General features: G+C 41.3%; 1 protein-coding gene across 3 annotated transcripts in view; it reads right to left on the reverse strand.

The window, feature by feature from the left end:
* PANK1 (pantothenate kinase 1) overlaps window positions 1-10,956 on the reverse strand; it is a 66,566-nt gene extending 55,610 nt beyond the window's left edge. Inside the window, exon 1 of one of the 3 annotated variants that reach the window (XM_069461000.1) lies at window positions 9,632-10,373. In XM_069461000.1, the coding sequence (XP_069317101.1) occupies window positions 9,632-10,334 (703 nt within the window). In that variant the 5' untranslated portion in view covers window positions 10,335-10,373. Of the gene's footprint in view, window positions 1-8,718; window positions 8,925-9,631; window positions 10,374-10,929 lie in introns of those variants that run through there. The other 2 variants (XM_069461002.1, XM_069461001.1) reach the window with 2 other exon arrangements.
* Window positions 10,957-15,802: the final 4,846 nt, after the last annotated feature.

Genomic DNA, 15,802 nt, shown 5'->3' on the forward strand with positions numbered 1-15,802 from the left:
CATAAACATCTCTTATTAGGCCCCACCTCCCAACACTGTTGCATTGGATATAAGTTTCCAACGCATGATTTCTGGGGGACACATTCAAACCACAGTAAATAGTATAAGGTTATTAAGTATGAAATGTCCGATTTCCTTAAGTACCAAGTTTGACAGTTGATATCTCTGACATTTCCATTTGACAATTCTTGTTGGTTTTTTTTTTTATTGTGAAGGTACATCTTCATTCTTTCAAACACACATTTTAGCTTGTGATTATCTCTCAAAAATTTTTAGAGGAATTTTTATGAAACTATGGATAAGTCAAAAATGCGTGTTATTTTTGAATGAGTTCTGTCATGGAACCAACGCAAACAGCTCGAAATATCAACGAAGTGTCAGGGAAGGGTGTGGCTAACAAATTCACAGTATGTCGATGGTTTGAGAAGTTCCGTTCTGGTCATTTTAATCTTAAAAATGAGCCATGTGGGTGACCTGAGGCCAAGGTGGGTAATAATGAGCTGAAAGTTGTAGTGAAAGCGAATCCATTTCAACCTACACAAGAATTAGCAGCAAGGTTTGATATTACTATTCCAACAATATTGGACCATTTGAAACAAATGGGCAAGGCAAAGAAGCTGGAAGGATGGGTACCGCATGAATTAAACGAGCATCAGAAGAGAAATCATCTCAAAGCTTGCCTTTCTTTGCTGTCACGACATAAAAGTGAATCATTTCTATACCATATTGTTATGTGTGATGAAAAATGGATTATTTTTGATAATCACAAGTGTTCAGCATAATGGTTGCATAAAGATGAAGTGCTGAAACACAGTCCAAAACTGAATATTCATCAAGAAAAGCTAATGGTGTCTGTTTGGTGGTCCAGCACTGGTATTATCCACTACAGCTTCATGAAACCTGGTCAATCGATTACAGCAGATGTCTACTGCAACCAGTTGCATGAAATGATGAGGATGCTTTTGACTAAGCACCCAAGACTGATCAATAGACAGGCCAATCCTCTTGCAAGACCACATGCCACAAAAAACAAAGTTGCTCAAACCACAGAAGCTGGACTTAGAAACTCTCTGTCATTCCCCGTATTCACCACAACTTGCCCTAACACTGACTACCACTTCTTCCAGGCTTTGGACCACTTCTTGCAAGGAAAAATATTCAATTCTCAACAAGCTGTGGAAAACACCTTTCACTATTTCATTGCCACTGGCTCTCCAGGCTTCTTCATTGCTGGCATAAGCAAGCTACTGTTAAGATGGCAACACTGTGTCGATAGTTTAGGGATATACTCTGATTAATTATACTGCTTCTTGCTTGAGATATAATAAACTAAACTTCTTATTCAAAATTGGACATTTCATATTTAATGACCTAATAGGATATCATTTACTATGCATATACCAGGATCCGGGCATGTTACTATATATTTTATATACATTTGCCACATTTGGTCCTCACTACAACTGATAAGATGGCCATCATTATCCCTATTCAACAAAGTGAGCCTCAGAAAAGGTAAGAATCTTGCCTAAGGATATTTTATATACATTTGCCACATTTGGTCCTCACTACAACTGATAAGATGGCCATCATTATCCCTATTCTACAAAGTGAGCCTCAGAAAAGGTAAGAATCTTGCCTAAGGCTTCACTGCTAGTAAGTAGTGGAATGAGGATCTAAACCAGGGTCTGGTGGCTCCAAATCTCTTTCCACTATAGAACACTACCCACACTTATTCTAGGAACCCATTAGGGTTCTGCCCAGCAGAGTCAAAAATCTCAACTCAGTATTATTCTGAGTCCTGAGCCCTCTGTTTCTTCATCTGTAAAAGGAAGATAAAGACAGTACCTATTTCACAAGACTGCTGGGAGTATTTGATGAGATAATCCATGTAAAGTATTTAGTTTAATGCCCAACATATAGTAAGTGCTGTGTAAAGTTGATTCTGTTACTTCCATGGACATATGGATGAGCTTTTTGCCAGAGGTGTACAGATTACATACACCTATATTTTCCAAAGTTTTACAGAACACACTTTCTCTTCCCAACATAAATAATAGGCTTATTGTGGCAGAAAAGAAAGCCAGTTGGCAATGGAGATAGACTTGGGTTAAAATTTTGATTCTGCAATTCACTGACTACAAGTTCTCGGGCAGGTTGCTTTACTTCTTTGAGCCTCTTTTCCCATCTATAAAATGGAGAATGGACATGGCAATCACATGCTTTTGTAAAAGCACATATGGAACAACAGGCACATAGTTGGAGCTCAATAATAGCTATTCTCATTATTGAATAAAATCAAAGATATTGTTGTAAGTACCAACCACTGTTATGAGTTTTTCTACCCACTTTTCTAACTATAGAGAAATGTTAGAGGTCCAGATAATTATTTTGATACAACTGTCTCTAAAAATAATATTCCCTTGCCCCTTCAAGTCATCTGTTGCTCTCAAATACATTCCCAAGGAGAAAAGACACACACATACATACATACACATGTGCTTACTCAACTTGAAGCATCTAAAAGATGTCATAAATTAAGTAATGAGATACTAAGCTTGACAGCTGAACTATCTAGACAAAAAGTCTACTTAGAAATTCCATAAGCCATACTGGGTATACTAAACACTTGTTATCCTAAGGTGAATACTGGCTTGCATATTAAAGCTAAAGCACATGTAATTAAATATATTAGAAGTCAAAACTTGATTTATTTTCATGATAATTGGTTTGTATTTAACACATACACACACACAAAATATGATATCAGGCTATCACATACACAAAAAACAATCTGTCAGCTAAAACCCAAACTTCTTTGTTTCCATACTTATTCTGTCTCCAAAACCATGAACGGTTTTGTTTCATACACTTGCTAAATGTCTCACACGTTAAAAATTAACACTATTTCCATCTTTCTTACCATGCCAAACAAAATATGCTTTGTATTAATATTAATGTTAAAATTCACTTACTAGTCTTTGGGGAAAAGCGGTCTTCATATGTTTAAAAAGTCCTGATCCTTAAGCACTTAGACGCTGGACACTTGGACTTTAAATTCTTAATCATAAATTCAAATGTGTATTGTACAATTCATAACTTAATTGACAAATGTGGTAATTTGACCACATCCCAGAAGGTAGCAATACTGGAGTGCGTTCCTGCTTTCCATCCTAGTCTTCTGTTGTTGAATTTGCAATGCTTCCCATCTACCTAGAAGTATTATGTCAAAAAAAGGGAACATGTATCTATACTGTATGCAGATACAATCAGAAAATTTCACCTACTTATTTTTTATACTGCTTTTTCTAATTAGCTTGATCCAGGGTTAATGTAAAATCGAAGCACCAAAGCTAAATATCCTGATATTTAGAAAATTGAAGACTTATACTTTCACAATGGTGGCTTAACACATTAACTGCCATGGGAGTTGTATTTAACTCATGCTAGTTTTGAGCCCAGGGCCTCATGAAGCATATGTAACTCGTACGTCTCTTTACCTTGAGCTGCATGAACAATTTTTCAAGTTGCATATAACTCATGCACAGAAAACAATAAAAAATAACAAATTTTTCATTGAATTAGAAAGGATTGTTTTGTTTTTATAGTTTTTATTCTATGTTCGTGGCCCTACCTGTATGCTATGTGCATAACTGCATCAGTCCCCAACCTTTTTGGCACCGGGGATGGGTTTCATGGAAGATAATTTTTCAAGGTCGGGGATGGGGGTGGGTGGGAGCATGGGTGATGTGGAGCTCAGGCAGTGATATTAGTGATCTGTAAGTACAGATGAAGTTTGGCTGGCTCACCTGCTGCTCTCCTGCTGTGCAGCCTGGTTCCTAATAGGCCACAGAGAGGTACCAGTCAGCAGGCCTGGGGTTGGGGACCACAGGCATAAAGAACTCTCACCAAATTTCTGCTATTTGAAGATGCTATATGATTTGAGAAGTCAGAACCTCCCCCGAGAAGGCCTCCTGCTGGATCTGTTCATTATTATTGCCTCTTGCCTCACACGGGAAGGAAGAGGGTAGCACACGTCCTTGAGCTCTTCAGATGATGCTCAAACATTTGTCTTTCTGCAGCATAATACTTGGTGACTCAGTTATTTCCTTTGCATTTTTCTCTTCTCTCTGCTAGTGTCGTGGCTTATCTAAAACAGTGTCCTTAGTATCTAAATAAAATGTCCAGAATTTTAAGACAATTATCCATATACTGTTTTGTGTCATTTCTGTTCCTCCTCCAAAAAGAATGTATTCCATGTGTGGGCCACCAAAAAAAAAAAAAAAAAAAGAATATATTCACTAATCTTATTGAAAATAACTTTAAGGTAAAAAGAGTTATGTACAAAGTTGTTGCTGCCACACTTTTGCTTTCTAATAAGACTATAACATTTGAATTAGTGATTCAAAAACTTTGTGTGTGTGTCTAGCTGCAGCCCAAAGCTACAAGAGACAGGTTAAATAAATTATGGTGTATACACATAATGGAATATCAGGACTATAACACAACCATTATGTATGATGTTTAAATGCCATAAGAAAATGCTCATACTAAAATTTTTAATTAAAAAAGTTATCAGGCCAGGTATAGTGGCTCATGTCTGCAATCCTAGCAATTTGGGAGGCTGAGGCGGGAGGATCACTTGAGGTCAGGAGTTTGTGGTTACAGTGAGCTATGATCACATCACTTCACTCCAGCTTAGGCGACAGAGTGAAACTCTGTCCTCTTAAAAAAAACTATAGTTATCAAAATCTTATGGTAATATGAGCCCAAATTACCTTTAAAATATGATACATTTTAAAGTTGTTTTCTTGAGCTATGGGAGCATGAATACTTTTTCCTACAGTTTTTGTACTATCCAGTATTTTTAGCTATATCCAGGGGGAAAGAGGAAAAAAAAAAAAAGAGAGAGAGAGAGAAGGGAGGGAGGGAAGAAGGGAGGGAGGGAGGGAAGCAAAAAGGAGGAAAACAATTGTGAGACTAGGAGTATTACAGGTAATTAAATAAAACCTTTTGGGTGGGTCCAAAGGTGGTGAGTTATCTCAGTTGATTATTCACAGTCAGTTACAGATCAAACTCTTTCTTTTACTTTCTCCACCCGTCTCACTACTGCACTAGACTAGTCTTTAAAAAAAAAAAAAAAAGAAAGAAAGAAACATACACACAACTTTTTGATCTTTCTTATTCTAGGCCTATATTTTTAATTTTAAATAAGAAAGTCAGTCTTAGGTTGTATCTGTCAGCTTAATTGTCTTGTCTTTTGGATTAATGGTGGACAGACAGTGTTTGTGGGGTAGTGATAACAACTGGCATTTACTGAATAAGTGCTATGTGCCAAACAGGATCTAAGTTCTTTCTTTTTTAAAGATTTAGTTTTTTATTTTTTTCATTTTTCTGTAGAGACAAGGTCTTGCCTATGTTGCCCAGGTTGGTCTTGAACTCCTGGCCTCAAGCAGTTCTCCCACCTCAGCCTCCCCAAGTGCTAGGATTATAGGCATGAGCCACCACACCTAGCCATAAGTTCTTTTTTTATATATTATCTCATTTAATCCTTATATCAACCCCATGAGGTAGTATTATTTCTCCATTTTACTGATACTGAAACTGAAAAGTAGAGGTTTAGTTACTGGCTCTCATCAAGCTGAGACTCAGACCCAAGCCCTTGGAGGAAGGGGTGGGCATTGAATGACTACATATTTACAATACATTAGACATTCATAACATCGCAGGACTATCACTAGTTTCAAAATATTTGGTAAATGAGCTGCCCCCATGAGGTGCTACTTATGTGTGCTGCAAAGAATCAGCACACCGAGGAGCAAACCAAAGGAATCTCCCTACTAATACCTTATGAAAACTCCACTGAAGGACTTTTGCCAAAATCTGTTGTAGAGATGGAAACTTCCACCTCAATAAGGGGGTGATGTTACTTGTACCTTTTTTCTGTGACATCAATCGTATATTCTTGTACCCAACGGAGAAGGCATATGAGAAAAAATATATCATTTATAATCAGACTTCCAATTTAATTGGGGAGCCAAGTAATACATATGAAACAATCAGCACAAGGCAAAAAAACCCATGTATAATTAAATGGTAAGTCACATGGTGAAGCAGATAACCAGTGTAGAGGTCATGTAGGAAGAACTGTCAGTTCTAAAGTATCACAGAATTTTTTTTTTTTTTGAGGCAGAGTCTCACTCTATAGCCCAGGCTAGAGTGCCGTGGCGTCAGCCTAGCTCACTGCAACCTCAAACTCCTGGGCTCAAGCCACCCTTTTGTCTCAGCCTCCCTAGTAGCTGGGACTACAGGCATGCACCACCACACCCAGCTAATTTTTTCTGTTTTTAGTAGAGACGGGGTCTCACTCTTGCTCAAAGCTAGTCTCAAACTCCTGAGCTCAAGTGATCCTCCCGCCTCAACCTCCTAGAGTGCTAGGATTACAGGAATGAGCCATGGTGCTGGGCTGGGTATCATAGAATTCTGAAGGTACAAGAAACAACGCTTTGTGATCACTTAGCCAAACTCCAATGGCTCAAGATGAGAGCCAATAACTCGAATGAGGTTACACCACTGCTAAGTAGCAAAGGCAGGTAAAGTAACTAAGAAATCCTGATGAAGCAGTTAGTTTTGGAAGCCTTCCAAGGGGGAGTAGAGTGTGGTGATGTCACTTTTTTTTTTTTTTTCCTGAGACAGGGTCTCACTCTGTCACCCTGGCTAAAGTACAGTGGCATCATCGTAGATCACTGCAACTTCAATCTCCTGGGCTCAAGTGATCGCCCTGCCTCAGCCCTCCAAATCGCTGGGACTACAGCTGTGCACCAACATGCCAGGCTAATTTTTCTATTTTTTGTAGAGACGCTCTCACTATGTTACGCAGGCTGGTCTTGAACTCCTGGCCTCAAGCAATCCTCCTGCCTTGGCTTCTCAAAGTGCCAGGATTACAGGGTTGAGTCACTGAGCCCTGCCAATCACTTTTAATGAAAATAGTGGACAACATTCTCCTTTCCTGGTTCAGCAAAATCAACTTGCCACTGATCTGATTTTTAGATTGCAATATGGTAAATAGTATTTAAACCGAGAGGTCAGATTAAAATTTCTAAAATAATCTAAAAATTCTGAAGTATTTGTTTCAATTCATTCATTTCAAACATGAAGTTTGTATTGCACTCTACTCAAAATATTATTAAATAGAAACACACCTAACCACATATGCATTCCATGTGTCTTTAGAAGTGATACCACTGGCTGTCCTAACGTATATCTGGTTTGGACAGAGTCAGGCATCTGATGTCATAAACTGGTAAGTAGGAAATAATTATTTGTCCAGCTTGATGCTTCACCACCAACATACTCTTAAAATACACATTCAAAGCACTCAAATATTCTTTGCAATACTTGCTCATGTAAATTCTGTCAGTCATCAGAAAATAGGAATATGCTTAACTCTAAGTAGACTCCTCTTATAGTACCTAAATGTCAACTCATTGAGCAATATTTCCTTTTATAGTAAATGATATGTGAATGTTAATAGGCAAGGTACAAGATATTAAATTAAACAATTTTAACTAACAAATTTCGAAAGTGAAAGAGCAGATGTGACTCCTCAGAATATGTAAAATTTATTTCAGAAATGTTTGTTCAAATCTGAGAAAAGGTAGGATAATGAAAAGTCAATTCTGATAAATCCTCTTAAAAAACTTATAAATGATTATAAAACAACTAAGATTTTCATTTTTGTAAAAAATACAAACCACTTTAACTTTTAACACAAACCACACAGGCAGATATAGTTATATTTTCTTGTATTTTAAAATAATTTCTGTGAGTTTGCAAGTGTAAGTTAAGGATTAGGTTAGTTTTTCTCTGTCTTCAGGCTACTGTTAGAGTGTATTTTCTTTTTCCTTTTCTTTTTTTTTTTTTTGAGATAGTCTCGCTCTGTCACCCCAGCTAGAGTGATGTGACGTCAGCCTAGCTCACAGCAATCTCAAACTCCTGGGCTCAAACAATCCTCTTGCCTCAGCCTCTGGAGTAGCTGGGACTACAGGTGTGAGCCACTGCACCTGGCCTAGAGTGTATTTTCAATTCCTCAAAAATAATTTAAAGAGGTGTTATATCCTCAGTTAAACATAGACCATTCAAGCTAGCACTACTAAACAAAAAATACAGTTATCTTTCTTCATATTTTATCTATTTTCATTGCAAACCCCATTACAATTTGTTAATGTAGTTTAGAAAATAAAATGTAGTTTCAAAAGAGTGAAACAGGTTAATAAATCATAGGTGATCAATATTAAGTCCATAAAGAAAGCCATTTCCTAACAAATATCAAAAACAAAAGTAAATAAAAATTCAAGTGCTAGTTTACAACCTTACTCCTTACAATAACCAGATCTGCTATGTGGCTTCAAAGTTCCACACAAAATCTTAACTTTTAACCTTAACATTTCAAATCAACAAAACACAAGTGTCAGAGTCATGTTAAAGTGCTTTCTAAAGTCTTAGAAACTTTAATTCAATGTATAAAAACTAAGAGTCAAAGAGATAAAAAGACCAAAAGAGACAGGAAAAAGTGAAGGTGTTAGGCTGTTTGGCAAATATCAAACATTTACAGAAATCCAAAACCTATTTAACAATTTCCCTATGCCAAACAGAATAACCTCTATGCAAAAGGTGCATGTTTGAATGTAGTCATTTATTAATATGCATTCTACTTACTTTGTTTTTTGCCGTTCAAAAGCTTCATTAAAGACAACCACAAAGAGGTAACCAGTTGAGATTCGGCTCAGACAAGAAAAACTAGAAAACTCGACCTACAAATTTACATCCCAGAACGTCCTGTGGGGAAGGTAGCCTTTACAAACTACCATTATATATACAAGCTTTAGATTGTGAAATATCGTACTTCGGCTTTCTGTGCTGTACATTACAATTACAAACTCCCGTATCTTCCTCCCCCTTCCTCGGAAAAAAAATCCACCTCTAATCCTCATTGGTCCACATAGTTCCGGCCCACATGGTATCAGTGGGTGTGTTCCTCTCGAAAGGCCCTCTCATTGGCTGTGAAGAAACAGCGTTTAATAGGCTGTGATTTGGGAGATTGTCAAACTCCACGCCTCCAGACTTGCGCTCGCCAATAGACCCGAGATGCAGGCGGCTACTCTGCGATTCAAAGGGCAGACTGGTCGCCTGAGCGGCAACCCCAGCAAGACACGCTCAAGGAAGGGAGACGGGCGAGGAGAGGGCAACCTCGACTGTGCCGCCCGCTCTAGCCCCACTCCTGACCCCACCAATGTTCACACACATGCATTTTCCCAGCGACCAATTAGAAGGGCGAGCAGTGCGTTTGCCTTTTATAGAGCCTTGACATAAGGACCCAAGTCAAGCTACCGTGTCCAGGCAGCCCATTCTGCGGATAGGAAAGAGCAACCGGCTGGCTCAGGCAAAGATCTTTAGTGCTTGGCGCCCCTGGGTAAAGAATCAATCCCGGGCACCCCCTCCGTGCAGTCTCACGACCGCAGGCGCTGGGGCGCACGGGGCGCGCTGCGGAGCCTGCCCCGGCTGCTCGCTGTCCCGGGCCCCGCGCGCTGCGCCTGCCTCGCGCCTGCGCTCCCCTCCCAGCGGGACTTACGCGGCCTGTTCTTCCTCCCCGAGTCCATCCTCCTCCGCAGCCGGCATTTCTTGGCCGGGGAGTCGTGCTGAGCGAGCGGTGGCTGCGGCTGGAGCTCCGGCAGGAGCGGGAGGCGCGGGGGCGTCGCGTCGCCGCCGCCCACAGGGCCCCGGCTGCAGACGAGCGGCGGCGGGACTGGCGGCGGATGGAAGCCGTTGTGCAGCAGCCCGTTCACGGCGGCGGCGCCGATGCCCGGGGGCGCCCCTAGGGAGTGCGGGGCCAAGCGCTCCCGCTGTCCGCTGCGGTCGCCCATGCCGGGGGTTGGCGGGGCTACGCGCGGGCCCCGGCTCAGGCGGCCTCGCTGGAGGTCATTCTCGGGCGTCTTTATTTCCCCAGATCCTCCCTGCGGCTTCCGATTCAGCAGCCGCAGAGCCGGCGCCTGGGGATGGCGAACCGCGCGCTCCTCCCCTCCTCCCGCGGACTCCCCCACCTCCTCCGCGCCCTGCCCCTCACGCGCCGGCCCTGCGGCGCCGGCCTGGAGCATGCTCGCCCCGGGCGCGGGATCGGGGATCCCCAAGCACCCCCAGCCAGGGCCCCAGCCGTCTGCCTCCTCCCGATCCCCCGGCCGCGCGACTTCAAACGCGGCTTCCTCGCCTCCCAGACCTGTCCCCGCCACTGAGCATGCCCAGTCCTGCCCGCCACCGCCACCGACGAGTTTCAACATGGGGAATGAAGTTCTCTAGGCTTGCAAAGAGGAGATGGGCGGGTTAGGCTTTGTATGGCGGAGTGAGCGGAGAAGGAACTGGACGAGGCAAGCGCGGGGGCAAGCAAGGGATGCGGGAGGAAGACAAATATTTGCCGAGGCTTCAGCTTTGCTAATCCTGTCCTCAGTGGGCAAGATACCTTTGCAAGGTCACTCACATTGCCCTCCCCCACCTTTGTGAGCGTGTGCTTACGCGCGCCCGCGCGCGCCTGTGCGTGTGTATTTGGTTAAGTGACCAAACTACTCAGAGGCCTGAGAGGAGGGAGGAGAACAATTATTTATAGAAAAGTAGGCAGACTTAGGGAAGGAGGGGAGTGAAATTTCTTTGCTGGCACACACACACAAACACCGTGTGGTCTCATGGAGTTGTCTTTTGCAGGGAGGAAACCTAGGAATACAGTGTGAAGACAGTGAAGGACAAAATTGTAGGCAGGATTAACCAGTGCTGGAAGAGACCAAGTAAACAGGAGGCAAGCCCGTACTATAAAAAGCGCTTTCCTCACCCAGAAAGGACTTCAAAAGACAATGTCACGTTATTTATAGAGTAAGAAATTACCTCTCTTCCAAGAAGGGAAGGCAGCATCACATGATGATCAACACCTTGAGCTTTGGAATTAGCGCTGCGTTCAAATTCCAACCCTGCCACTGAGCAAATCCAGAGAAAGTTATTGCTCAAGTTAACACACAAAGCACTAGGAAATAGGACTGGGCATGCTCAACAGGCAAGACAAATTTGAGTGGTGAGTACCTTCCGAAAGTTATGCATCTTTTGAGGCCTCAGCTTTCCTATCTGTAACAGGGGGCTGTTGTGAGGAAATCCACCTAAAAGTACCTGGTACAATCCTGGCACACAGTAAATGCTCAAAAGAGGTAATTATTCTTATTACACTGTTATTAGCAGTTCCCGCTTCCTTTCAAATGAGGGGAACAAACCATGTTCACAGCCATATTTATGTCGTGACTTATTGTGTGTGATATTCTCTAGGATTTGTACTTAATCTACAGAGGACTCAGAGGCTGGCAAGTGCTGGCTGGACCCTGGGGTTGCTGCCCCTGGGTCTCAATGTATTGAGCAGTGTCCAGGGCTTGCACCTTGGATTGGTAATTCCTTCCAGCAGAGCCTTACCTAGAATCAGAGCTTTAAAACCACAGTGGCGACTTGAAAGCTCTGGTCCATCCACCCTTTCACACTTTTTTCAGATAAGGAAACTGAGGCACAGACAGATGGCTGAGATTATTAAGAACAAAGCTAGGACTAGATCCTAAATCTCCACTCCCTCTGCTTCCCTGACCTTATCATACTATTTGAAGACATAGAGAAAAAAACCTAGGTGATCTGATCCATGCCCACCTCTCCTGCTTCCTCTTGGGCTCCCTGTGCTGCCTTCAGTTCCTCAAACATCTTGCATCTGATGTTTCTGTTGTCTGCAATCCTCTTCCTTTAGACTTCTTTAGTCTACTAAATTCCAGCTCACACCTTAGATCTCCACTTCATCCTCTCATATTTAGAGAAACCTTCCCTGACCCTTAGGACTACATTAGTTCTTCCTGCTATACCTGCTCCCTACTCCTCATGCTCTCTTCATGACTCCTTATCAGTTTGTAACTATACAATACATCCATTCCCTCATTTGTAATTGGGATAATAATAGGGTATAACTGAATTGTTATAATAACGAAATGAATTAATACATGTATGAAATTAAATAATTCAAACTTAAAGCTGTTGGAACTTTATTCTGAGTCTCGAGAGGAATATGGCTATGCAGCCTGAGTCATCTGGCATGTAGCTGTAACTTCTGCCTTTTTTTCCCCTGTAAATAATTAGATAAGACTCCCTCAGATCATTGCCCATCCTCAAGGAAGAGCACTAAGTTATTATTCCTAGGAATGCAGCAATCTGTAACCAATCAAATCACTGTAGCATATGCACTGGTCTTGTATGGAAAATGGTGCAATCCTACTGGAACTTCTCTGTCTCTGCCTACATAAGTGAAACTTCTCCACGTTGGAACACTGATGCCATTTGTTTGGAGTCAGTGTTTCCAGGTGGCAATCCTCAAGCTTTGCACTCAAACTCCATACTTAATCACATTTTCTGAATCCCATTATTAAAGGTTGACATATGAAAAATGTCCAGCACATTATAAGTCTATAAAAAAGTTAGATGTTATTATTTGATTGCCCATCTCCTCCACAACTGTAAGTTCCATTAAGGTAGATGACTCTTGTTTGTCACTGTATCCCTAGGAAGCACTTGATAATTATTTGTGACTTAATAAATGACTTAGGTGATATTTCATCCAGGGTCCCTCTCACCTTCTACTGTAAATTTGTTAAAAATTACCGCTACTGCTCCTAAATATTCAATATATCATTTTCAAACTAAAATTCCCACATAACTGAGCTGAGTAGCTTAGGAAGCAACTTACATCAGAGATGCAAATAGAATCGTTAGCATTGCAATATCTCCAAGGACATATTCTTTCCAGCTTCATATCCAGGCATGGTGAGGAAGGCTTGAGCCAGGTGGCTCAGACCCAGGTAGGGCAAAAGTGCTGGTACTGGGGACAGAACGTCCTCCACCTGCTTCCATTCTCCTACCCTTGTTAGGCTGGTGCTTGGATCAGTTACACCCAGCATGTGGTAGGGAGGAAGCCAGGTGGCATTTCACAGGTTTATTCAGGGGGTGTGTAGGAGGTGTAACTTTGAGTCATGTGCTGTCTTGTGCTCCATGAGGGGCACGGAACAAATAATGTTTGGAAGAGAGAAGAAGAAGGGAACCCACAAGCCACTTTTCTCCCTCTGTTTGTATTCATTTATTTATCAATCATTTATTAAATGTGTACTCTGTTGTAGGCACTAAAACTGATGTTGGGAATAGATGCCTTCAGTGCCCTCAAAGGGCTTAGTTACCATTCAGTAGAGAGACAGAAAAGTCAATGGTTCTCCAATATCAGTATTATATAAGAATAACCAAGGGAATTTGTCCTTTTTAACTTTTTTTACGCTAACCCTAGTCCTAGCCCTAATTCTAGCCCTAGTCCTAACCCTAACCTTAGCCTTCCCCTAATCTATCATAACTGTCTTAGTGCCAGATACTCAGGAGGCAACAAAAGATGTTCTTTTAAACTTTTTATTGAAAAATAACATATATACAGAAAAGTATGCATATCCTAAAAAGATCAAATAATTTTTTACAAATTAACACTCAGTGAAACTGGCACCTGAACAAGAAACAGAACATTACCAGTAACCTGGGAAATTTTTGAAGCACAGATTCTGCATCGAGGTCCATAGACTGATTCCTCAGTAGGTGATGATGATGATAATGAACATGATAATGATGATAAGTGTTTTTAAAATTAAAAAATACAGTAGTAACAGCTTTTTAAGAAACAGGAAATATGGTACAGATGATCTTTGTTTGGAGAAACAATGAAGAAATCAAAGTATGTCATCTATGTTGCCTGAGGTAACTGCAGAGGATTCCAGAGAGTGAGCAATGAGGCAAGGGAGTAGGGGAGAGGTGGTGCTGAAGTGGACGTTAAAACGGGCTTCAGGGAGGAAATGACCTCTAAACTGAATTGTGAATAATTATGGGCTTTTTTCAGGTGAATAGGGAGGGAAGGTTTAAGAGAATCCATTTAGAAGTGAAGGAGCCAAGACTCTGTGGGTGGATTTGAAACAACATGGCATGTTTGGGAAAGTGCCAGGAGTTCAGCAAGCCTAAAGAAGAGCCTAGGAAAGGAAAAGTTGAGCAACAATGGCTGAAAAGGTTAGATGGGGTTCAAATCTCTGATGGTTTTCTACCTATAGGAAGAAGTTTGGACTTTTAACTGAGGGCCATGGGGAAACTATTGAAAAGTTGTAGGTGGTGGAAAACTACTGGATTTGTATTATGGGAGGAACCTCAGCAGCAGCCTGGAGACTAGACTGGGGGAAGAGGTCCCTAATAAGGGTGACCAGCAGAAGACTACTAGAAAAGACCAGGTAAGAGGTGATAAGGGATAGAGAGAAGGATATAACAGTTGGAATAAGAACATCAGGTGGGTTAAAGAATTATTTTAGGATAGAATCAGAGAAAGAAAAAACCTTTTATCTGAAGAATGTGAGCCCCTTTAAATTATGAGGCTCAGAAAGGCCTTGAAAACATAATAGCAGTGGTGTCTCTCTCCTCCTTGAGCTAAATAATTACCTCTTGATGCCATTTACTATTTGGGCTCTAGACTAATTGGCACCAAATAGCCATAGACAATCACTAACTAACAATCACATGAGAGTAAGATCTTTCTCTTTACTGTTCTTCTACATTGGTTACTTTTCTCCTTGATGATGGAGTATTTTCTTCAAACACTTATACACAAGATACCTTTATTGTCTATTTTTTTGTTTTATTCTGCTTAACAGAGATGGAAAAATATAGCATTAGCAGCTGCCACTACTAGTAATAACTGTATGTGTACAGGAACAAGCCACACCCCTCATGAACAAACTTCCTGTCAGTCACTAATATTTTTTGAGCACCTACTAATTATGATCTGAAGGGGGATGGGTGTGCCTGCCTAGAAATTTGATAGGCTATAATCAGAATGATCCCAAGTATTGGGCATAATTTCAGGAATGGAGAGGAGTTCAGCAAAATTATAATAGGCATGTTACCTAACATTTATTAAGTCCTCGTGTGCCATACACTGTACTAAGCATACTATAAGTGTCATCTTTTTAATCATCACAGTATCCATATGAGTTGGGTACTATTATTCTCGTATTCCAGATGAGGGAACTGAAGCTTAGAGAGGCTCATTAACTTACCCAAGTTTACACAGCAGAAAATGGTGTCACTGACATTTGAACTCAAGTCTGTGTGGCTCCAGAACCTACTGTGGTATAATATGAAATATATTTGGTCTTTGTCCCAGTTCCTGTCATGGAGTTCCTAAAACCCTTGGAATTTCCTGAGTGGCAGGAGTGTCTTGTTCTAATGAGGTTAGTCTTGGTGGGCTCCTGGATGGGGGCTGGTCACCAGAAAGACTAAGCCATAATTAGAAGCTTAAAACTTTCAGCCCCACTCCCCATCCTCCTGGACAGGAAGAGGGGCATGACATTGAATTAATAGTTGGTCATGTTTACATGATGACGTCTCCACAAAAATCCCTGAACTAGGGGATTTCAAAAGCTTCCAAGTTGCTGAACATGTGGAGATGTCTGGAGGATAGTATGCCTGGAGAGAGCATGGAAGCTTTGCTTTCCTCCTCACATACCTTGCCCATGGACACGCTTGAAGCTCTGACTCCGGGGGCGGGGGGGCGGCGCAAGGGCAATATACATAACCTAAACTTTTGTACTCCCATAATATGCTGAAATAAAAAAAAAGAAACATATATTTCCTATTATATCACAATATCTCATCAATTTAACTCATTTCA

Source organism: Eulemur rufifrons, chromosome 28 (genome assembly GCF_041146395.1).
Source record: "Eulemur rufifrons isolate Redbay chromosome 28, OSU_ERuf_1, whole genome shotgun sequence".
NCBI classification, from domain to species: Eukaryota; Metazoa; Chordata; class Mammalia; order Primates; family Lemuridae; genus Eulemur; species Eulemur rufifrons.